The sequence below is a fragment of the Vombatus ursinus genome, unplaced genomic scaffold (assembly GCF_900497805.2).
Source record: "Vombatus ursinus unplaced genomic scaffold, bare-nosed wombat genome assembly UNPS02014786.1, whole genome shotgun sequence".
In the NCBI taxonomy this organism is placed as follows: domain Eukaryota; kingdom Metazoa; phylum Chordata; class Mammalia; order Diprotodontia; family Vombatidae; genus Vombatus; species Vombatus ursinus.
In genome coordinates, this window is record NW_020954564.1 from 10,768,934 (window position 1) to 10,795,354 (window position 26,421).

The window sequence follows — 26,421 nt, forward strand, 5'->3', positions numbered from 1 at the left end:
TTTCTTTTCTTTTCTTTTCTTTTCTTTTCTTTTCTTTTCTTTTCTTTTCTTTTCTTTCCTTTTCAATGAAGTGGGGGGGTAAGAGGAAAAAAACAGATTTCTGTTAATTAAAACAAAATAATTTTTAAAAAATAGAAGTGTAAGGGTGCTACAGATGTGAAAAGTTGTATGAATTTTCAGATGAGGTCATTATATTGTTAATTTTACTTAATGGTTTTAATTTATTATACAAAACCTCACAGGCAATCTGTAAAAGTCTGCAATATAAAAACAAAACAAATCAAAACTTAAAGAGAGGGAGAGGGTAGAAGAATGTCACACAAAGGAGGAAAGGAAAGAAAAAGATAACTGTACACTTTGGTCTAAAAAAGCAAATTTGAGGGTCTTCCTGAAGAAGAAAGAGCTGTGTATGTTCTGAAGAGAGAGCAGCTATTTGACCTTCAAGGATGATAAAGAAGGACCATACATCACCCAATAAGAGCTAGAGAAAGAAGAGAAGAATATTGACAGCTAATGACTCTCTAATCAGGGATACTGAGGTAGCTATTTGTAAATCTGATAACAGCAACAGAAAGGTCTATTGTCTTTCTGGGACATGTTTCTAAGATAGATGACAAATTTGTCAAAAACAGATGACTACTACCCACCTCTGGTGATTCACATGGGCACAAATAATGCTATGAAAAAGAATCTCTAAAAGTATTACCAAACCAATATAGGAAATTGTTTAAACCATGCATATTTGTTGTTGATTAGGGAAGGTAGGAGGGAGAGAAGATAGATTTTTGTTAATTGAAAAAAAAAAAACTTCAAAAAAAGTATTTCCTAAAATTACCAGGTCTGGAGCAAGATACTGAAGATCACGATGTCACAGGCTATGTTCTTACTGCTGCCCATTGAAGGCATAGAATACAAGAAAGAGAAAGAGAAAAAAAGAAAGAAGCAGAGAAATAAAGAGAGAGAGAGAGAGAGAGAGAGAGAGAGAGAGAGAGAGAGAGAGAGAGAGATTGACTTGGGAAAATAGAACTTGGATTTCTAATTTAAAGTAGAGAAATGATAAGCTACTAATCATGGATGGGATGCACCTAACAAAAGCTGGTAAAAATGTATTTGCTTGGTCTTATAAATTTAATGAAAAGGACTTTAAAATAAAAAGGACATGAAAGACAGGGGGAAGGAAAGGGGGAAAACTGCTTATGTATGCATTATGAGGTAGGAGCCATAGAGAATAGATGAAATTCCTGCCTGGAATATGGTCTGGATGAGTATATTTATTAAAAAGAAACAGGAGAGTTAAAATTATGTATGTGGGTGGGGTAGTGTTATGCATTAAGAAGGTAAATTTTGAGAGGAAACCCAACAAGCTGATGGAAAGTATAGCCGAGAGCACTTCGGTGAAGGTCAATGGAGGAAGAAAAGAAATGATTTTGTCATCAGCATATACTACAAATGACCTAGATGGAAGGAGGAATCAGACCAGGAGTTTGGGAAACAGATCACAAGTCTGGCACAGAAGCATGGTATAGTAATGATAGGGGACTTTAATTATCCAGACAGCTGCTTGTGGTGCTCTCTTTGACAAAGGAAGAACACCTAACATCTTCTTGATTTGCCTTAATGATAATTTTATACTTCAAAAAGTCTACCTAGAACTGATTCTCACTAATAGTGAGGAGGAACTAGTTTATGAAGTGGAAATGAAGGGAACTTCAGGATGAGAGGGTGGTGTGACCACTACCTCTTAGAGTTTATGATATAGGAAATACTAGCATAGTCTGATATGAATCCTAGATTTTGAGAAAGCAGATTTCAAAAAATTCAAAGAAGGAAGAGGTAAAATCCCATGGGCTAAAATTCTACAATGGAAGTCAACCTAGGAGGGATGGTAAACTCTCAAGAGTGAAAATTTGAAGACACAAAGCATAAACAATTACAGCGAGGAGCAAAAATGGGAGTTTTATGAAGAGGTTAATGTGGTTACACAAATAAATCATCAACTTTCTTAGATTAAAAAAAAATACACAAAGAGGGAAGCAAAGACAAACAACATGAATAAAGTGTGGCATAGTCCTGTAAAAAATAGTTTCAAGAGTTCTAAAGCTCAGAATCAGCCAAAACTGGAAAGGAAAAGTAAAGACCACAAAAAGGCTCTTTTAAAGCTATATTGGAAGAAAAGAAGGATCAAAGAAGGGAAAGGACTATTGCTTTGGGTGGATGGGATGAAGATAACTGACAGATAACAGAAAGCTGAGCTGCTCTATTCCCATCTTGCTTCTGATTTTTCTGACAAGCAAAATGACCTTTGTACTGGAAATAACTGAATAAAAATGGCTAGGAAGAGAGTTGATATCCAAGATAAGTAAGGAGACAGTAAGAGAATATGGAGTTTCTCTTTAAAAATTCAAGTCACCTGGCCCAGATGAACTACATACTCAGGTGCTGAAAGAATAGGCAGATGTGATTGGTGACCCACTATTAGCAGTATTTGAAAAATCATGGAAAACAGAAGTACCGCAAGATTGTCCTGATTTTCCAAAAGAGAAGGAGTTCAAAGGCCATAGCTTGACTTCAATTCTGGGGAGACTTTTAGAAGGGATCATTAAAGGGGAGGTGGAATGATGAATATCCAGATAGGGAAGCTGTGATTTAAAAAATCAGCATGGGTTCCTGGTCAAGTGACCAAGATGAAGTATTAAGCATTTTCTCCTAACTCTCAGAAAAAACAAAACCACACCCCCCCCACCAAGAAAAAGAAATCTAAAAGAAGAATTACACACCAAAGACAGAGCAATCATATCTGTTTCTATTGGACAAAAAAAGCAAGAAGTCCAATGAGGTAGCAGCTTAATGAATTAACAGTGGTAAATCCCAAATCTTAATGCACTCACTCAGTACCTTCCCTCTGTGGGCTTTCACAGTCCAGTATAGCACACAAACCAACCCCATGGTTTATGCTCTGGGACCCACTTGGGATTTTCTTGCTACTGCACACCATATACCCCTGTACTTCCTGCATTGTCCTGTTGCAACAAACATCAGTTAGAGGCTCTGCCCAGGCACAGTAGGTGGAGAGGGAGATAATAAGGATGGAAAGGGAGAGAGAATTAGATTTCTGGCTGCCTGGGACCACCCTTAGGTTAGAGAACTCTAAGGCAGCAGAAATTCTGTCCAGAATACCAATACCACCTTCTCCTGACCAGCAAAAATCTCATCTCATTGCTTCTAGATAATGATTATGCTTCACACTCCAAGATACATGATGTTTGAATTTAACAACTAATGACCAAAAACAAATTCTGCAATTGACCAGGGGAAATACTCAAATATTATAAATAAATAAAATAAATGAAAATTTCAAATATAAAAGAAATGAAATTCAAATAACACTATTTTGCACTCACCCGAAACCACAGAAGGAAATGGAATATATGCTCTGAAAAGCAAAGGAACTCAAAATGCAACTCAAAATGACATATCCTACACATTCCAACCTAATAATTAATAGAAATGGGTATTTAATAAAAGATGCATTTGAAACATTACTTCTATTTTATTTTTTTAATTTTTTTTTTAGTTTTCAACATTCATTTCCACAATATTTTGAGTTCCAAATTTTCTCCCGATCTCATCCCCCCCCACCCCAAGATGGCATGCATTCTGTATACCCCTTCCCCTAATCTGCCCTCCCTTCCATATCTCCCCCCCCTTCTCTCATCCCCTTCCCCTTCTATTTTCCTGTAGCGTAGGAAAAAAGCTTGGAGGTTTTTGTTTTCTTTTTCTTTCTTTCTTCTTTTTTTAAAGCAATTGGGGTTAAGTGACTTGCCCAGGGTCACACAACTATTAAGTGTCAAGTGTTTGGTCTGAGGCTGGATTTGAACTTGGGTCCTTCTGACTTCAGGGCCAATGCTCTATCCACTGCACCACCTAGTTGCCCCAAAATATTGCTTTTAAAAAAAGATGAGTAGATTATTCAACTTGTAAATACTCTAAACAACAGGAACACAAAGTAAATACATACAACTACTAACAAAGGAAAAAGTAATTAAATTACCCTATCTCTAGATACTTTTAAAAGAAAAAACAGAGAGTTGCCTATTAGGTTTAAACAACAATAACAGAGGAGCTATTAAGTTGTTTCTTTATGAAAGTATATAAGGAGATAAAGATGACAGCAGAATTTAAAGAAAGTGAGAAGTTAGACTGGAGGAGCAGGCCTGAAACATCAAACTAAACCCACGACCCATATCCAAACGTGAATCAACTTTTGGTGACAAAATTGGAGAAGGCAGTGGCATACAAAAGGGTAGAGCTGGAAGATAGAACAATGAAGGATATATACCTCCTTTAGTCTCAGCAAGAAAAGCTACAAGAGGATTGGTAAGGTGGCAAATTGGTAAGAGATGAAATATGGGGAGAAAGGGGAAATCTTGACTCAATGGAGAAGGAGGTTCCACTAAAAATTACTCTTGTCGAGGGAGAGGCATATTCTGTAATAAGAGATGGGGATGTTATAATATTTCAAATATCTGTACAAAACCATAAAAAATTAATATTGAATTATAAAGAACAAGCTTTGCCTAAGAAAGAAGAAATAAAAAGACATCTCCACCTACCTCCCACTCTTTTGTAGAAGGATCTATGAATGTGGACCATTTCATATAAGATCAGATTTTTTTTAGTCCATTGATCAGTTTTGCTGAATTTTACCACCTTCTTGGCTATAAAACTGTACCCTCCCTTGACCCAGCAATACCACTTCTAGGTCTGTATCCCAAAGATCATAAAAATGGGAAGGGATCCATGTGTACAAAAATATTTATGGCAGTTCTTTTTGTGGTGACAAAGAATTGGAAATTGAGGGCGTGCCCATCAGTTGGGGAATGGCTGAACAAGTGGTGGTATATGAATGTAATGGAGTACTATATTATGCTATAAGAAATGATGAGCAGGTAGACTTCAGGAAAACCTGGAAAGACTTACATAAACTGATGCTGAGGGAAGTGAGCAGAACCAGGAGAACATTGTATACAGTAACAGCTACATTATGAGATGACTTTAATAGACTTATCTCTTTTTAGCAATACAAGGATTTAAGATAACTCCAAAAGACTCATGATGGAAAATGCTGTCCACATCCAGAAAAAGAACTATGGAGTCTGAATGCAGATCGAAGCATATTATTTGCTTTCTCTCTCTCTCTCTCTGTCTCTGTCTCTCTTTTTTTTTTGTTCTGTCTCATGGTTTCTCCCATTGGTTCTAATTCTTCTTTACAACATGACTAATGTGAAAATAGGTCTAATATGAATGTATATGTTGAGTCTACATAATTTCACAATGTCTTGGGGGGTGGAGGGGAGAGATGGGGAGAAAATCTGGCACTCAAAATCTTATGGAAAATGTCAAAAACTAAAAATGAATAAATTTATATAAAAAATTTACCACCTTCTTTCCTTTTTTTTTTTTTAAAAACTTTTTTTAAACTCTTTGTTGTAAGGATTTGATTTTTTAAGAAGGGAGGGATACAGGGGGACATTTAGGTGATACAGAAACAAAATATTTTGGCTTCATTAAAAACAGGTCATGCTATACTATCCTCATTTTCTTTTTTGGCAAAGTTAATAAACAGGTACTATACTAGGATGCTGTAGATATAGATTTTAGCAAAAAACCTGAAATTATTATACTATTCTATTAGAGAAGATGGAGAATACTAGAGTATACTAGATGGAGTATACTAGATGATAGTTAAATGGATGCAGGACTGGCTGAACAGCAAGAGCTCCAAGAAGAGTCAATAATATCTCAATTCCAACTTTGCAAAAGGTCTGCAGTGAAACTCCCCAAGATCTGTGCTTGGCCCTGTGCTACATAAGTCCTTTAAAAAAAGTAATTTGAATAAAAAGATGTCATGTTCATCAAAAATACCAAGCCAGCAGGGATAGCTAACAGTAGATGTCAGAGTTAGGATCCAAAAAGGTTAGAGGCTAGAACATTGGGATGATTCTAATAAGAAGGTGTAAGAATAAATGTAAGCTTAGACTTGGATTTTAAAAATCAGCTTTACAAATACAGGATTAGAGAGGCATGGTTAGACAAGTTTCTCTGAAAAAAATCTTTGGGTGTTAGTGGACCGGATGATCAATATTAGTCAGCAGTTTGATATGACAGTTAAAAAAAAAAACGTAATATGACATTGGGCTGAATTCAGAGGAAAAAAAAAATTTTAAAAGTTCTTATTCCAGGAATGAAAAAGGGATGGATAATCCTACTCTATTCTGTCCTGGTCAGACCACCTCTAGAGTATTGTGTTCATAGTTTTGAGTACCACAATTTAGGAAGGGTATTGATTAGTTGGAAAACAACCAAAGAGGGGGATAACCAGGATTATTAAGAGTCCTGTGAACATGTCATATGAGGATCATTTGAAAGAACTGGCTGTCTTCAGCCTGGTGAAGAGAGAATTCAGTGGGGGGGTACATTATAGTCATATTTAAGTATTTGAAGGGTTGTCATGTGAAAAAAACAACTCGATATTTTTAGTCTCAGAAAGCAAAAATGGGAGTAATGAGTAGAAATTATAAACAGGCAAATTTAAGCCTAATTTAAGGGGGAAAAAAACTTCATAACAATTAAAGCTATCTAAAACTGGAATGGGCTGCTTATAGATGTAGTCCATTCCCAAAACTGGGAGGCCTTCATGCAGAGGCTGGGTAAACATTGGTTGAGTATGTTAAAGAGATTCCTTTTCAGGCAGAGATTGAACAAGATGGCTGCTCAAATCCCTTTGTATTTTAAAAATTCTGTTACATAGCTCTTTGAGGTTTGCCAAACACTTTTCACCTAATACCCTCTGATGTAGGTACCCAAATGGATCTTTGATCTTCAATGTGAATATCCCCTCACACAGTCAAAACCACAACCCTGTTTGTCTTGTGACTCTTGTCTATGTCTTTCTATAACTTTGCTCCATGAAATGGATTATGCCAATATTGTTATTCTCATTTTAAAGACAAGGAGATGGAAACTGAAAGGATAGGTGACTTCTGTGATCACATATAGAAGGGATTGAGGCAGGTCAAGCTCAGATCTTCTAACTTTAAGGTTAATGCTCTATCTACTATGTTACATCAGCCCTGCTATGGCTTAATATAAGGAGAAACTTTCTAATGGAGCTGTTCAATATTTGAAAAGGTTATCCTTAAAAAAAGTGAGTTCTTCCTAGAAGTCTTCAAGTGGAGGCTAGGGTTCCATTTGTCTAACTAGCATGTTGTAGAGGGGATTCAAACTCCAGAAAGGTTTTGGATTAAGTAACCTTTGAGATCCCAATCAACACTAAGGATCTATGATGTAAACTGAGGCCTGGGCTTCCCCAAATATCAGCAATGTCTCAGTGTGGTCTTACCTCTGAAATGGCAGCAAGTGCCAATCTTTTCTGAATTCCAGTGAATAATCTTAGGACAAAAGGCACCTTCAATCTTTACAGATATCACTCACAAGCTATTAATCCAAAGCTTTCACAGAAATGAGGAAAACGCACTCACAGAGAAAAGATGCCATCGACAGAAATGAGAATGCAAAAAAACAAAACTGTCATCAATGCAGGGGGTAATACCAGGGATCAGATTTCAATCTAAATTGTCACAAATTCAGAAAGGAAATGTTCCTAATAGTATTTTAATGGAAATGCTAGTTTTATGATATGAAAATGAGCAAATGACAAAGAAGATTTAAATTATGCAAATTATTCCTTTGGGTAATAGTTTTATTGAGCTTTGTGTATCCTAATCCATTAAGAATGCAAACAGGAGGAACCCTAGACCATTTTATCTGGCACCATGGTTGACATGGAATAAAATTCTTTTTCATTAGATTTCTCACTGTGTGTATAATCTTGGATAAATGACTTATCACATAGCTAGTAAGGGCCAGAACTGAAGCTCAGCTCTTCTAACTCATAGTCCAGGCGTCTTTTCATTATGCCAAAAGCTCCCAAATTTACCTCTCTGGAATCCCAGGCCCTCAGGGTGTGGAGAAATGTCTTCAGTTAATCTGATCAGTTCACTGAGAGTAATTTTTCCAAGGTATTTAAATCATATACCCCTAGAACTGGAGGAACCTTAGAGATAATGTAGTCCTACCTTCTCATTATATAGAGGAGGATATCCAGACTCAGATATGGGAACAGAATTTGTGCAAGGTCCCAGTGAGAATAAATGGAAGGATTAGGCCTCAAACCCAAGTTTTCTGATTCCATGGCCAGCACTCTTTCCTTTCCACCTCTCACCTAGACTACACCTCATTTTGCAGAAGAGGAGACTAAGGCACCAGAAAGAGGATTTATCTTGGGGAGTACAGGGAATTGGTTATAGCAGGGCCAAATTGGGGAGCTAGGACCAACTCCCAAGACAACGTTCTTTTCATTAATAGTAATAGCACACATTTATATAGCATTTTGGAGTTTAAAAAGTACTTTCCTCATAACAATCCTGGGAAACAGTAGCAATAAGGTAGGCCATAGTATATGATTACTCCTATTTTACAGGAAAGAAAACAGGCTGACTCAAAAGGGTCAAGTTCTCCTCTCATGTTTACATAGCCAGTGTCACAGTTGGGATTCACCCCTGATTTTCTGACTCCACATTCAGCCCCCTTTCCATTATACCGTGCTGCCCCCCATGACAGGTTAATAATGTCTTAAGATATCCTCCCTCATTTACGTTTTGAAAGTAGACTTTTAAAGCCTTAACTCAGAGGAGGGCATTAAGATAATACAGCATGAAAGGAGGGACATCCTTTTGATTGGGGGAAAGGAGGAAACACACAAAACACTCTTCAGATTGTACTGTATGGGAAGCTGCCTCAACTGGTGGTCCCTGTTTTTGACTATGGCAAAAATTAGAAAGTAAAAACATGAGGACCACATTGCCTTATGGCAAAGATGAGTACAATGTTAGAACAGAGAATGTCAGAGCTGGCAGGAACCTTAGAATATGGAATGCTAAAATTGGAAAGAAGCTCAGAATAGAGTGTTAGAAAATAAAATTTTTGAGTTCTAGAACATTGGATGCTGGCACAAAGAACAGAATATTAGATATGTTAAAGTGTTACAGCCCTCAGGGGCTTAGAGATCAATTGTTCCAACTGTTTAATTTTACAAGTGAGGGAACTAAGGTTCAGAGAGGTCAAATGACTTGGCTAAAGTCACACAGTTAGCTAACATTAGGACTCAAATTCCATCTTCCGTATTTGTTATTTATGTTGCTTTGTCCTCAGTTAAAGGAGACTATTTCAGAGACTGGAGAGGTGACCACTTTCCACTGCTCATTCCCCAGAATTTAGCAGCAAATTCTCCCTCAATGGATATATATGGTATGTGTGTGTGTATATATATACATATATATATAAATATGTATATATACACACACGCACACACATATACATAGGGTACTATATATATATATATATATATATATATATATATATAGTAAGCTTTACCACTGAGCCACCAAAAAGTAAAAGCCCAACATAAAACTTATGTTTCCAAGTGGAGTTCATTAAAGGACACAGAAGAGTCATTTAGGCCCCAAGATGACGGAGAAGGGTGCTAGAGCATGACTGCTTCCAAAGTTCCTATTAGGTCTGTGATGGGATTTGGTGTCTTGTCAGATCTCATGTAGATAGAATGGGTCTTCAGTGCAGTGTGATTTGGGACTGAGTGGTCCTTGCTCCCCCTTTTCTGATGTTACTTGTCAACATGTTTTCACTTCGTGATAGACCTTGAAATTTTGGAAGCACCAATTGGCCAAGATATATATGTCTAATCTCATCAATCATCTTTTCTGAACTCATGAATAGTTGTTCAGACAATTCAGCTTTGTCACATTCGAAACTCTTAGGAACCTCAAGTATAGATGGTGGTTATCTGGGGCACAAGGCAGTGCATACTGGGTGGTGGCCTATATGATGCACCTTCAGCAATATCTGGAAAGTGGCTGTTCTCTGAGACTGAACATTCTGCCCAATTCAGGTTCTAATAATTATTTTGATGACAGCTTTAGGAAAAAAAAAAAAAACTATCTTAGAGGGGAAGAGTAAAAGTATACTCAGCTTCTTACAAATGGAAGAAAATTATTGAACTTCAACTTTGCAAACTATAAGGTTATCAGTAATGATACTTCAAAAGAAAAATATGAACTAAACATACAAGCAAAAATGCAATAAACCATATTAATACAAGAGTTTCTTCTACTTACAAAGGGATTCTTCCAAAATGAAGTTGTACTTGTAGTTTTAGTACAGAACACAAAGTAAGTGATAAATGAACTCAGTCCCACAAAAGACCATGGTCCATCCCTTAGCATTATTTCTACCTGCAGAAATCCACACATCAAAATAAACTGACCTATTAGACAGGTTCACAATAATCACAGTGGGCCAGAAAACGGCCACCCAGAATATTCTTGAATCCCTCTTTCTTTTGGACCTCTCTCCCTAAAGGGAAGGTTGCATCTATGCTCCGATAGGCTTTATATATCCTGGTTGCAATGACAAGATATTCTTTTGTCTCTACAATTACAACTGGTGTTGTATCAGCATCCATTTCACCACTACAAAAAATAGCCAGAAAGGCCAATTTCTTTAAGCTTCAGCTCTTATAACTCTGTTAATAAAGGGGCTCCTTTAATTATTGGGTTCTTCTGCTTATGTTTGCAACACAAAACATTTCCTTACATAAACATACTCCAAACCAAAGTATAGGGCACCAAATGGAGACAATAAGCAGGAGAAAAGTAAAAGCTCTCTAATTCGGGCATGTGTAAAAACTGCTCTTCCTCTAGACTATAATTTCTCTCTTATTCCCTGGCATTTAAATCCCTTCAGGCTGTGTTTATTTTCCATGGTAGCCCTAACTCTTTTCTGTATAATGTATACCAATTTGGGAATGGAATTTAGCTTCTTTTCTTGAAATTGCCTTCCTGTGTTAATTTCACATGTCAGCCAATGATTCATCCCATTGTTGCTTAAAAACTTTAAATTGCCGAAGAGAATTTCAGAGCTTTTAAAAGTGCTTTCGTTGATCCAATTATATGTTGCTCAGTAAGTCAGTCCCCTTTGTAAATGGGCTAAAAACAAAAGTCTTTAAATAGTCATATCCCAGAAGCTGGAGGAAATTGGTATTTCATTTTTAAAAGGAGAATCCTATATCCTAGTGTTTAGTGTCAGGGCCGGGGGTAGGACAGGCCATGTTTTCTTCAGCTACCTGGCCCCTCTGCAACAAAAAGACTTCCAAAAGGTAAGGGCCTATGGCAGTTGGCCAATGTGTAGTAGCTAAGAGACAGTTCTATTAACACTTACCAAAAATATAGTCACTTAACTTCCCCTAGCTTTAGTTTGGGCTTCCTTAAGTTGAGGAATTGAGAGTCTCTAATATCCCATCTAGTGTTTACATTCTATGGTTTAAGGTCCCTCCCAGCTCTAACATTCTGTGTTTTATATTCTAACATTCTATGGTCTAAGGTCCCTTCCAGCTCTTGTCTTTTGTGATTCTATGATTTCAAACCTCTTTTGCTTGACAGGGAAGTATAATTTATTTATACAGATCTAAAGGTGAAAAAGCTAGTCAAATAAATGGGAGTTACATGTCATTTCATTACATGAGCACCTCATTTCCCACAGGATAAAGTCCAAACTCCTTAGCCCAACATTCTTCGTATCATGGATTTATAGCCAGAAGGGACCTTAGATGTCACCAAGTACAGTCCTCTCATTTTACACATGAAGAAACAGAGGCCTAGGGAGGTTAAGTGACTTTTCCAGGGTCACATAGTTTAACCGTCTGAAAAAGGACTTCAACCTAGGTCTTTCTGATTCAAAGCAGATCACATTCTTTGCTACATTATGCTGTTTCTCTTAAATTTTTTTATGTTTAATTGATATTTTTTATGTCACCATATTTCTGAATATAACCCTCACCCCTCCCCTACCCAGTGATCTATTTCTTGTAACGAAGAATAAAAAAGAGGGGGAATAAGCAGTTAATTCAACAAAATAAACCAACATACCAACCATATCTGAGTATATTCACATCAGTAGTTTCCTATCTCTGCAAAGAAAGGAGGATCCATTTTCTTTTCTCTTTTCTGAGGCCAAGTTTGTTTATAATAATCACAAAGTGCTCAGTTTCATTTTTTTGTTTCTTTCCATATAACATTGTTGTTGTTATTGAATATATAGTTTTCCTGGTACTGCTTATTTAATTAATTGCATCAGTTCATATATGTCTTCCTATTTAGCAAAACATTCAAGGTTTTTCACAATTTGGACATAACTAAGCGTTTCTATATTTTCTTTCACTACTCTTGTTCATAAGTTTTCTGCTCTAGCCAACCTAATATTTTTACTGAGCTCTGAATATATCCTGCTCATGTCTTTGTCCATCCTGTTCACTCCATCTTAAATACTGCTTCATCTTTTCACTTATTTGAATCCAACTCAGTCTTCAAGATGCAATTTCATCTTGACAACCTCTATGAAATATTCCCTAATCTCTCCCACTCACAATGATCTTTCCTTTTACAACTCATAGAATTTGCTTTCTGTACCACTTTCTTGGCACTTAACTATATATACTAGCATGTGAAATCGCATATACTTTTGCCTTTTCATCTATGAGACTGCTGTAGCCTGTGGTGTGCTGGTACATCATTAACAACTGGCTTTTTGAAAATTCCGGACACATTGTTAAGTTTAATCAGTATTGCTAACATTTTCCTATCACTTTCTTAAGTCTAGGCAATCAACAAAGCAATAAATCATGTCCTGATCTGTAGTGTTTTCAGATTTTTGAGGTTTAAGTGCCCACACAGAAAATTTAACAATCAGCTTTCCTAGGCTAGTAGCATCTGACTTCAGTACACTCCCATCTATACTAAACAATTCATTACCTGATGGACACATCTCTGGTAATAAGACTTGAAAGGGACTTGAGAATAAAGGATATATAGTCTCAGAAAATGTAAGAGCATGGAGGGACCCTAAGTGACCACCTAATCTCACTCCTTAACTTTATAGATGAGTAAATTGTGGTAAAGGGAGGTGAAATGATTTGTCCAAGGTCACATAAGTAGTAAGATTTGAAACCAGGTCCTGATTCTAGAGCCAGTCCTCTTCCACTGCACTGTGCTCCTCTTTTGGAGACCTGATCTAAGGAGGAGACACCCAGGCAGAACTGTCTTGCCTACTTTGATTTTATTGTCCATATTAGCGCCTCTCCCCCCAAATGTCTTCCCTTACTGCAATATATAATTTTTTTGTTTTGCTTTATTACATTTTCAGAAATTTAACCAATTATCAACTCATTCAGGTCAATAAGCTTCCTCATTTAGCAAAGAAAATTCCACTGGAAGCCACCAATCAGGCACCGGTGTGAATTATTTCAATCAGATTGCTTTCTTGCTAAAACCTGAGATCTACTGTATAGAGAAAATGAAAGTTTTGAATTGGGGTAAGAGTGGGGAAGGAAGGAACAGAAGGAACCTGGAGTAGAGGACTTTCAGGCCCTGGACAGATCTAGGGAGGGCTGCCACTATAAGGAGCTCGGAACAGCATCGAGGCACAGGAGGCATTCCACTAGGAAGTAGAAAAGGCTGTAAAAATGGAGGTGGAAGGTGGCCAAAACCATTGCCAATCACTTAGTTACAACAATAGATACCAAAAAAAGTGTTTGACAAAAAATAATGCACATTTCTGTTAAAATTCCTAAAAAGCAAAGAAGTGTACCTTTCCTTAATATGGTAAATACTAGTTATCTAAAATCAAGAGCCAGCATTATATGTAATGGAGAAATGTGAAAGGCCTTTCAGTAAGATGAGAGGTAAAGCAAAGATGGATATCATTATCACCACTATTATTTGATATAGTATTAGGAATTCAAATGATAGCAATAAGATGAGAAAAGGGAATAAGCACAAGCAAAAAAGAAACAAAATTGTTACTTTTTGCAAATAATATGATGGTCTACTTACAGAACCCTTAAGATTAAACTAAAACTAAACTAAAATTAATTGAAACAAAAAATAACCAGCAAAGTTGCAGGATATAAAATATTTATATAATATATATAATATATATTATTATATATATAATATAAAATAAACTTATAAAACAAACCATCAGACTTTCTGCATATTACCAACAAAACTCAGTGGGAGGGTACAAAAAGGGAAATTCCATTGAAAATAATAACTGAATGTATAAAATATTTGGGAATCTACCCACCTGTACACACACAGGAACTATAGGTATACAAACATAAAACACTTATTAGAGAGATATTAATTGCTTATGGTTATTATTCTGTGAAAATGTAATATGATCTAAACTAATTCTATAACTATATTTCAATATAATTGGCATTTTATATATTTAACAATATTATTCTGAAAAGGAGTCCATATGCTTTGCCAGACTGCCAAAAAGAGGTTAAGAACCCCTGATCTGAAGGAATAAAGGGTCAAGAATCAAGAGAAATGATTTTTTTAAAGTGTGTTAAGTAAGAATCGTGTACTAGCAGTTGTAGATCTCAAAATACACTACAAAGTATTAATCATCAAAACCATTTGGCATTGGTTAAAAGAACTGAAAAGTAGATTAGTAGAACAGAAAAGGTATGTAACATACAGAAACAAATCAACCTAGTGTTTGATAAAACCAAAGACCATAACTATTAGGCTAAGAACTCACTATTTGCCAAAAAACTGCTAGGTAAACTTGAAACTGGTCACAGAGAAATTAGATTTAAATTAATATCTTAAAAGTTCTGAATAGACATATGACCTAGATATAAAAGGTTACATCATAAGCCAATTAGAAGAGCAAGCAAGAAGATCTGCTTTTCACAATTATGAATTGGGGGGAAGTTCATGACCAAACAAGGAATAGAGATGATCAAAAATGAGAAAATCAACTATTTTCATCACATAAAATTGAAAAGCTTCTGCACAAATAGATGCAGTTAAAATCAGAAGGATTACAGTTAAACTCTATGTTTGCAGCATATTTCTTTGATAAAGGAATAATATTTAAGATATGTAAGGAATGGATTCAAATGTATAAGAATAATTTCAGTCTTTTTTTCAGTCATGTTCCACTCATTGTGACCCCATTTGAGATTTTCTTGGCTAAGATACTGGAGTGGTTTGCCATTTCCTTCTCCAGATCATTTTACAGATGAGGAAACTAAGGCAAATAGGGTTAAGTGACTTGCCTAGGATCACATAGCTAATAAGTGACTGAGGCCAAATTTGAACTCGGAAAGATGTCTTCCTGCCTCCAGGTCCAGCAGTCTATCCACCGGGGCACCTCCCTGCCCTATAAGAACAATAGTCGTTACCAATAAATAAATGGTCAAAGGATATGAAGAGGCAATTCTCAAAGGAAGAAATCCAAGCTATCAATAACCATATGAAAATTTGTTCCAAATCATTTATAAGTGAAATGCAAATTAAAACAGCTCTGAGGGTCTACCTCACACCCATCAAGTTGGCAAAAAAAAGGGGGGGAGGGGGATTAAAATTGTTTGGAAGGACAGGCACACTAATGCATTGTTGATACTATGGTGAATCAGTCCACTCATTCTGGAAAGCAATTTGGAATAGTATCAAAAAGTCACCAAAATGTGTACATTCTTTGACATACTAAGCCTATACCCCAAAGACATAAAAGAAAGGAGGAAATGACCCATATGTATATATATAAAAAAATTCTAACAGCAGGGGTTTTTGTTGTTGACAAAGAATGGGAAACTAAGGGAAGTGGCTCGAAATAGAATTCATAATGGAAACATTTGGGAAGTGGCTGAACAAGTAAAATGTAATGAAATATTATCGCACTATAAGAAATGATAAAAAGGATAAATTCAAAGAAAACTGGAAAGACATACAAACTGATGAAGAATGAAGAGAGAAGATCTGAGAGAGCAATTCATACAGTAACTACAACATTGAAAAGATAAATTTTTTAAAACTTAAGAATTCTGATCAATGCAATAACCTCTGGAGTCATGTCTCTAGCCCAACAATGAAGCCTGACAAAGATCCATATTCTGCATCTATCTTGTAAGCACCTAATTATTTATATGTTGTCTTTGCCTCTAGAATGTAAGTACCTTGAGGGACTCTTTGTGCCTTTCTTTGTATCCCTAGTGCTTACTATTGTGGTAGGCACATAATAAATGATTAATAAATGCTCATTAAATGACTGACAAATGTTCAGAATGAAATATACATTTTCAGACATTGCCAATGTGCTAATTTGGTTTGTGTGACTGTTTATTTGTTAGAAGTTTGTTTTGTTTTGTTTTTTATTTTGGAAGCCTCGATAGGAAGGAGAGATGGTGACATCAAATAAAAGGAAAGATTAGAGGGTCATTGTAGATTTTTTTTTAATGCACAGAAGAGAACACAAGGAGTTCAGAAAGGGACACAGAGAAGCAGAAAACTTAGATTCTCTTAAAAAATGTACAAGCTATATGTAATAAAGATTTGTGGTTTCAGGTACAATCCTCTTTTTCTGTTCCATGTATATGGAAATGCTCATGTTTCTTGATTTTATAAAAATTAAAAAGAAAAAAAAAGACAACCACCACCTACTTAAAATTTTTATTTAGGAGCAGCTCTGCACAAGGGAAAAGGAGGAAGAAAATTTTCTTTCTAACCTCATCTCCCTTTTCTTCTTTTCCTTTTCTCTACCCCTCTTTCTCCCATATTCTCTCTTCTTCCTCTTCTTGTCCCTTCCTCTCCACCTCTCCCTGGTTCTTCTTCTGCATTTTGTGTTTCCTCGCCCCAGGACTCAAAATTCAAGCTTACAACTATTACTATTACAGTTTCACTATACTACGGACAATGTTATTTCAATGGAATCTACCAATCAATAAGCACTTATTAAACATCTACTAAATGTTTAGTATTGTGCTTGATGCTGGGGATATAAATACAAAGATGCAATCCCTATACTCAAGAAGTCAAGTTTCAAACAACTGATTTACAAATGAGTTTTAAGGAAACAAACAGTTCCAAAACTGAGGACCACTCATATACTAAACTCTAGTGCTCAGGAGTAGGGGTAAATTGGACTATGTTAAATTCTGGTAACCAGCACTTCCTATCGACTAAAACAGACGTCTATACGTTGATAATAGCTTATGCTTTCTGGAACGCTTTAAGATGTGCAAATTGCTTTCTTTACAGTGATCTTGTGTTAGATAGGTTTTTTCAGATGATAAAAATGAGGTTCAAAAACAGGTCAAGTGACCCGGACGCGGTCATGATCAGGTAAATGTTGGAGCCAACGCTGGAACTCAGAACTGCTGATTTGGGGTAATAGTAGGGTATGGTGTAAAGAGCCTTGACTGGAGTCAGAGAACCAGGGTTCAAATCCCATCTTTAACTATGTCACTTTGGTTTTCTGGGCCTTAGTTTCTTTGTTTTGTTTTGTGTAACACGGATACTATGAGGAGGTTGGGCTAGATGGTCTCTGAGGCCCCCTTTCAGCACTAGTTCCATGACCCAGTGACTTCAAAGCCAGTGTTCTCTTTTTTTGGTAACTTCTGTATTCAATGTTTGAACACTCTGTTTTAATGTCTTTTCTAGCTCTGAGTCACTATAATAAGAATAGTAATAATAATGGCTGCTCACATTTCTATAGTATTCTCAGATTTATTTCTCTCTAGAGTAGGGGTGGGAAACCTGAGGCCTCGAGGTCGCAGGATCCCCACCCCTGCTCCAGACTTTCCCCTAAATAACCCTGGTCAGTACTATGAGTATTATTGTCATTCTAAGGTAGAGTACTTCCCTGACAAACATGCTTTTTTATATCATTTTGAGAGGGACACGTTCCCCCCTCAATATAATCTTAATAAAATTGGATTTCAAAGGAGAAAAATGGAGAAGACTTAAAAATTAGGCATGCATATTAGCAATCATGTCCAGAGAGGATGCCTAACTTTTTCTTTGTGCAATCTGAATTCCCTTAACATAGAATTATTGTCAAAATTCATTACAGTACTTTAAACTTCTCTTGTCATTACCCAATTCCCCAAGCAGAGAGTCAGGCAGTTTGCAATGGTGTTTCTTCTAGAAGTATTGGTTGTTTACTCCTCATACTGCTTTTTTAAAGTGATTTCTCCCCTGCTGATTCCAGAAGATGTCTAAAGGCCTTACAAGTTCAAAAATTTGAAAAGACTCAGATTTAAAGACCACTGGCTGTATTCACATTTCCTCTATGCATATGCAGGGCATGTCATTAATAAGAAGGAAGGTACCCACTAGGGAATAGAGAAATTCTAGCTTTTATTATAGTGACTTTGCTAGTTGACAGCATTTACTGTTCCTCCTCAAGGTCTATTCAAGATGAGGAGAACTAACAGCATATTCTTTCTCTCTCTGTAACATTGTACAATTAAGATAGACAAAAAAAAATCTTAGAAATAAAAGGGATCTTAGAACACAGAATGTAAGAACACGGGACACAACTTGACTAGAAGTGAATTTAGAATTTAAAAAAAAAAGACTGTTAGAGCTACAAATGACAAAACATAAGAATGTGAGAGGTGGAAATGTTTGAAGGAAGTTATAAATTATCTAGTCTAACACATTGTTTTAGTAGCCTTTACCAATCATTTTCTGTACAATAGCCCCACGAATGAGGGAGTTAAATTATTATCATTTTTTTAAGGAAACTGAAGCTCAGCAAATTGAAATGGCTTGCCTAAAATTATGTGGATAGTAATAGTAATAATAACAGTTGAGGTCGGCATAGCACTTTGCAAAGTTTTCACTGCTTTCTATATATTATCTTACTTGATCCTCAAAATAAGAGGTAATAGGAGATGACATAATCCTCATTTTGAAAGTGAGAAAACAGAATCAAGTAAGGAAAATTACTTGCCCAAGGTCATAAGACCAGTCAGGATTGGAATCAGATTCCAAACCCAGCTCCTCTGATTCCAAGTGAAGCCCTCTTCCCATGATGCCATGCTGATTCTTAGTTCAAAAGCTATCTAAACTTTTGGAGCTAGCCTCCTTAAAAGCCTAGTAATTGTAAATGCCAGCCCATTTCCCGCTATGACAAGCTTGTCATGCAGGGTTTGCAAAAGCATCTTGTCTTTGGAAGCTGACTGTTATTGTAGGCTAGCTCTATGGATAATAGCATGATTTTCACATCCACATAAATGACCTGCTCACTGAAGCTGAATTTCTATTTGTGACTGATTTCTTGAAGTAGAAGAGAACTTTCCAAAATTTGAACAACATATATATTAGGTCCAATCTCTTCTCATTGTTGCCATCCGGAAATATGACACTTTCTACCTTACCAGGAAGCCAGGGAAGTGAAAGAGATTGTTCTCAAACCAGTGTGTTGGTAGAACTAGCCCAAGAACTCAGGTCTTTTGCCTTCAGCTCAGCTACATTTTTCACTGTATTGTACCATAATAGTTTACATTTGTTTGCATTTTAAGATTTAAAACATGTTTTCCTTACACCTACTCTTTGAGGTAGATAATGAAACTAGGCTCCATCAAGGTTATGCTTAATCCTGCAAGGAAGTCAATTCTCAATTCATACATATGGATTGGAGGAGCATGAGCTAGGAGGATAACCTACAATTTCACACTTCCAAGTTAATCAACTCCAGTAAGGCTGCTGTAAATTTGACTAGAAAACTTTATTCCCCCACACATACCAATGATCCTTAGGCCATAGACACAGACAGACTGGAAGGATTTGAGATGATTTCAGATACAGACAAGAAAGTGAGGATGTCCCACATGGAAACTGAAATACCTTGGTATGGCATAGGAAAAGAGGCAAAAGGCTGAGTAGATGTGACAGGCTGTTAGCAGCACAGCAGTGGAAAAAATGGGATTTGGGAGTCAGAAGGACTGGTTTGTGACTCTAGTTCATCCACTTGCCAGCTGTGTGACCCTGAACAAGTTGTTTTCCTTCTCAGAGCCTACTTTCTCATCTATAATGTAGAAACAATAATAATTGCACTGTGAGCCTCACAAGGTAGATCTGAGGAAAGTAATTTATAAACCTAATTGTGCTATAGAAATGTTATTGCCATTAATATTATTTTACATTTACGTTAGCACTATGTAGACTACCGTCAGAAGTGAAGGAACAGCTGGAAACAAATGGAAGCCCTCTATAAGGGTAATAACAACTCATATTTATATTGAATTTTAAGGTTGGCAAAGAACTTGACAAGCAAAATAGCTTAGTATTATTCTAAGACTAAAAAGGCTCCTACATTTTATAGGTGAAGATACTGAGACACAGAAGGGTGAATAATCTGTCCAAGGTCACACAGTAAGTTACTGACAACATAGTTGAGCTTGTTTGTGGTAACACAGAAACTCAGATTCAACCAAGACTGCCTATCTGACAAATAAGTGGAGGCTTTGCCCTTCCCCTCTGGTGAAATAACCTCCTCGTACCAGTGTATTGGCGGAACCAGCCAAGAACTCAGGTCTTCTGCCTTCAGCTTGGCTATATTTTCCACTGTATTGTACCATAATAGCTCACATTTGTTTGCATTTTAAGATTTTAAAAGTGTTTTCCTCACACCTATCCTTTGAAGTAGATAACAAAAGTATTGCTCTGCCCATTGTACTGATGAGCTAATAGATTCAGAGAGGGGAAGTGCCTTGCTAAGAACCACACCACTATTAAACGTTAGAGTTGAGCCTGGGACGACCCAAGACCCAGAGCTCTTTCCGTGACACTAGGCCATACATACCACCCCACTAGTTCTGTTTCCTCCTAAGACTGGCTGGTGATGGGAAATACGATGTGTTTCATGACACCGCGTTAGCCAGGCCACTGAACTAACAGCAAAATCTCTGACTCCCAGGATAAATATAATGCAATTATACTAAAGTGAAGCAGATGAATTCCTCAATTAACAGGGAATACAATGACCAATTTATAATGTGTTATGTTACAAGCACAGAATAATAATGGTAGTTTACATTTGTGTAATGCTTTATTGTTGCGAAAGCACTTTACATTTATCAACTCATTTTATCCTCACAACATCCCTGTGAGGTAGGCAGGACAAAGATATTATCACCATTTTCTCAGTGAGAAAACTGAGGACTAAATAGATGCCACCTCTATAAATGAAAATTTATCACCCATTCTTTATTGCTCTCATTTATTTAACATGAATCCAGTGTTGGGAATACAATCTAGGATTTGTTATTTTAACAGTTTCTAATTTTTTGTTTAGGTGACACCCCTCCTGTTAAATCCACCATCTGTGAGAGTTGGAGGTCAAACAGTTCACCTCTTACATTTTGCAGACTGAAGGGAAGTGATGTGTCTAAGATCCCATAATAATTTAGTTCCTAGGCTTCCTGATTCCCAGAGCAATGCTCTTTCCACCACAACACTAGAACACAGAATCTTCATTTAGAACTGGAAGGGACTTTCAAGTACAAAATATTAGAGCTAGAAGAGAGCTTAGAATACAGAACACTGGAGCATATTACGTATACTATGATCTAGAAGAAATTCTTGAGATCATCTCTGTCATTTAACAGATAGAGAAATTAAGACCCAGAGAAGGGAAGTCACTTTCCCAAGCTTACATGTTGGGAAGCAGAAAATTCAGGACTATATTTCATGTCTTCTATGTCCACAGCATAAATAATAATGGTGATGACTGTCATTATATATATATATATATATATATATACATATGTACATACATACATATAAAAAACATTTTTAAAGTGCCTTCAATGTTTGCAAAGTGTTTTACATACATTATCTCATTTGAGCAACATTTCATATGACTACTTGAGTGGTAAGAGAGCCAATTTGGAGACTCAGTCTTTCAAGAGATACCAGGCAAAAAACTTGAGAGAAGACATTTTTTTAAATGTCACTATGTTCTTATCTTCTATGCAACACATTAGAGTCAAAATATTTTAAGACTAGTCAACTGATTCAGTTGGTTAGAATGTGGTGCTAGAAGGAATGAGATTATGCGTGAGTGAAGAATCATAGTATATTGGAAAGGGCATTGATAAGGGAGTCAGAAGAAATGAGTTTAAGTCATAGCGCTGCCAACTTACTTGCTCTGTCACCTTGGGTAAAATCATTTTGGTCTTCAGTTTTTTCCTCTATAAGATAAAGGAATTGAACTAGATGATCTTTAAAGTCCCTTCCAGTTCAAATATTTTGTGATTCTGATTTCATAGAAGTAGGAACTTTCCACTGGTATAATCCACAACCATCCAAACCTTCTCAACCTTTTACTCACAACTCTTGTTCACATTCTCATGCAAATCCTCCATAGAGGAAAACCTCTTTAAGGTGCTGAAAGTCTTCTGTTTTGTTTTTTTTTTTAAATATTTTATAGAATGTCTTGAAACACTCAGAAGCACCACCTATTCATTGTGATCCCTTACATGCACCACAGGATTACCCCATCTCCTCTTCTGGTCACACAAGTCTTTTAATACCTCTTTACTCAGAGGTAGAAGGAACAAAGGTGATTACCTAGTGGAACTCTTTCATTTTAAAGATGAGAAACTGAGTGGAAGTGGGCTTCTTCTTAGAGTACTTTGGGATCTCAGGTTAAGGGACTCCTCTTTTCTTTTTTTGTGTTCTCTGAGGTCTTAGGGTCCCTCAGGGCTTACTGGGGCCTTTGTAGAAGATGCAGAATGAAGGGGTGTTAGGCCACTGGCAATGTGCCTCAAACTGCAGGAACCAAAGAAGAAGTCTATAAACTCCCTTCTATAGGCACATTTTATTTGTGTGCTTATTTTATAATATTACAATTTATTAAAGATTAATGTATATCAATTATTGTGTGTATTCATGTATGTTGTTTGCTATTCTGAAAGATTATAATTTTGTTAGTTAATTCTTTTAAATGTATTTTTTCCTCCATTGCTTAATTCTGATCCAAAACTACTTGTAAAAAAGGGTAAATTGAGTTTGTATTCTCACAGAAAATTCAAAATGTATATTTCCATGAAAAAACGAAATAAAAGGTCATAGGAAAAAATTATACAATTTATTATAGATCACTTTAAAATCTCTGTTTAAAATCTTTGCTGTTTAAATTTTTTTTATTGGTCTTACTGGTATCTATTTGCTTTTCTAGTAGAAAACAAAGCTTCAAGATTCTAAACAAGCAGACAAATGTCTGGTAAAATAAGCTCCTCAGAAAACAGTTCTGGTATAATTAAAACAAAACAAAACAAAAAAAACCCTAAACCATGAAAGAGGGCTTGTTGTAGTAGTGGAGGGCAGATGTAGTGGTTGCTAGGGAACCAACTACATGGAGATAAGGCAAATAGCCAGCTAGGAAGGATGGAGAGTGAGATCTTTCATAAGGAGATAAATAAGTAAATAAGTAGAAGTAGTCTAATTGAGAAAAGGTTAAGTTTAAAAAAAAAAAAAAAACTAGTCATGGGGAATTTTACCGCAGCATGGAGATGTTCATGCCTAGTTAAATTTATTCTTCAGTCACTTGGGTAGGGATCAAGGAAAGTCAGAGGGAATAATGACTATTTTGGCTTATGTGGAGCCATCTTGAATCAATTCCAAAAGCTCAGGCATGAGAATCATTAATTGTTTCTAAGCCAGAGAAATACAGTGAACTAGAAGTTTGGGACAAACTGCTGGAGGAATTTTTGCCACTAAGCAGTTATAAAGTCCTAGAGCTTCTCTAACTGACTATGGACTCAAGAGTCTAACATCATTGTAAAGATTTTGTGTGAATTAGAAAGAAATATTCCATACAAATTTGGAGATGAGACCAGGGCCAGATAAATGTAGATTATAAGCTCTTCTTGTGTAAGGGTTGGGTTGTTTTTTATCTTTGTGTCCCCAGCACTTAACACAGCACTTGAACAGAATAGGTGCTTAATAAATGTTTATTGAATTGAATTGCTAAGAGTTTTTACTGGAGTTAATTTTACTGAGGTTATTTGGCAGATGGCTAAATTTGTTCCCAGCTAAAATCTCCCTAAGCAATTAGTGTTTATTTTGATAAATAATCACCTCTTTTTTACAATGATAGACCTGGAAATAAATGTGATATTACTGCTAAGATCAACAGATTCTGAGTGAGTAGAATTCTCTGAATATTTGTAATGAGTACACAAGTCTATGTTAGGAAGTCTAGTTTTGTTGGAGAACGCCAAAGAAGCCTGTTAACATTTTCATACATGGCCAATGTGTTGATGGGTTTTGCTTGACTTATTTGTTAAAATGATTAGTTTCTAGATAAAAGAATAAAATATTTAAAAATACTCAAAAGAAAACAAAAAGCATTTCAGAAGAGGACACAAATCACGATTTTGTTAATGCCTTGTTAAATTTAATGCATACTTTTGAAAAACACTAACAACAGTTCATAGGTTCATATATAATCTTTTCTGTTCTTTGCATATTGAAATATTTGTATTGATGATCAAATTCACAATAAAAAAGACAATTTAATTGTCAAAAAGTCTCTATTTAAAAGATTGACTAATTATCAACTCTCTAATTTAGAGATCACATCTATTTGCCCTAAAATGTACTTTTGGAATGGGTGAAAAGTAGGCACTTAATGAGTATTTGTTTGACTGAGTATGTGACTAGACAAAGGCAGCAAAGGTAATTCCTTGAACTGTGGTACTAGGTAGACACCAACATGATTACAAAGCGTAATTAAGGGATTTGATTCCTGTAATAGTTAGTGAGCTTTCCCTTCTATAAAGAAAGGGCAGAGAAAATCACTTTTATCTTGTTTATAATTTTCACATGCACTAATAAATTGTTTTGTGTTGGTTATATATATATGTATATATATTCATTTAAATCTATATCTATAGATATGGATATATAACTATAGATAAAGATCTATATCTTATTTCTCTACAGAATTCAGCACCAAAATGGCAGGGACCCTATTATGTTCATCTTATTATCTTCAATACAATAAATAGAATCATAGGATTTAGAACTAGAAGAGCCTTTAGGGCTCAGCTTGTGTAACCCCCTCATTTTACAGGAAATAAAGGCCCAGATGACCTAAGTGACTTGCCCAAGGTCACAAAGTTATCTCAGGCTTTTCACTATTGTTGGATGAGTTTGGAAAGGCTGTCAAGTGGTGATCAAAAATGATACTGAGTCAAAATCCAATGACCTCCTACACTTTCGTGAAAAGAAAGGCCACAGTTGATAGATTATAAGCTCTTTGAGAGCAGGGACCATATCTTATTCATCTTGCCTCCCATGTAGCACCTATAACTTGCACATATTAAATACTTAATAAATCTATGCCAAATGACTACAAGCAGCCCAACTCAAGACTTCTAATCTCAAAGAAAACAAAAGAATTATTCCTACTTAAAATATCATTCCAGTTACAGATTTATGTCTATCCATGCACTACGTCCATTCCTATACAGGCCCCATCATTCTGACTGAAATAATATGGTACTTATGGGCTGTATTCACTTATAAAAAAACTCGAGCTATTCCAACTACAGCTAAGTACCACTAAATATAATGGAAGCTGCTCAACTGGTGAATACCTGACTATGGAAAACTTTGAAAACTGAAGCTTCGATGGAGACATTCTGTGAAAAATGGATGGGAATCTGCATTTTCTGTCCATAAAGATATCTGGAAAGCTGAAATCAAAAAGTAGAATGAGCTATTGAGCAAGTCAGAAACATATTATATAGTAGACACATGATTGCCTTGAATTTTTACCTTGCTCTGTGACCTTGGGCAAGTCACTTCATCTCTCTGTGCCTCAGTTTCCCCCTCTCTAACCTGAGGAGTTTGGACTAGATGCTCTCAAAGGTAAATGCCTTTTAAGTCTAACAGTTAATTAGCTGCACTCTGGAGTGCTTCATCCCTGGTTGGACTCCAGAGCTTTGGGGAATGGGACGCTCTAAATTCACTGCTTTATAAAGGAAAAATGGGTTACCCCATTATTCTATTCTGCCAGCAAGCCCCCGGGACTTGACTTGCTGGTATCCTGCATCATTTCATTGTTGCCACCACATTCCCTACCCCTAAATTCTTCTTTAATCACATTGCATTCACTTCTGATACAGCTTCTATAGCCAGAGATGGGGATGGGTCTTCTATGACCAGGAGGTTAGGGGGCACTCCTAGTAGGATACAGGGTCAACAGGTAAGCTAGGCAGCAAGGAGGGAAAGGTAGCCTATGTCTCACGGCTCTGTATCAAAGACCACTAGTCACTTCGCTCAGGTAGCTGCCTCTCTCCCTCTGGACTCCAGATCAGGCAAACTTGATTCTCTAGGGCAAAAGACCTGGATAGGGATTATCCAGGAAGTTGATGCAGGATGGCAAAGGGAAAGAGTTGTGCCCCAGGGGAGG

The 26,421-nt window shown here is 36.3% G+C and overlaps 1 protein-coding gene across 1 annotated transcript in view; it reads right to left on the reverse strand.

The window, feature by feature from the left end:
- LOC114047398 (tubulin polyglutamylase TTLL11-like) overlaps positions 1 to 26,421 on the reverse strand; it is a 237,933-nt gene that overhangs the window by 61,365 nt on the left and 150,147 nt on the right. Inside the window, exon 10 of the mRNA XM_027868227.1 lies at positions 25,604 to 25,702. Within this exon, the coding sequence (XP_027724028.1) occupies positions 25,604 to 25,702 (99 nt within the window). The remainder of the gene's footprint in view (positions 1 to 25,603; positions 25,703 to 26,421) is intronic.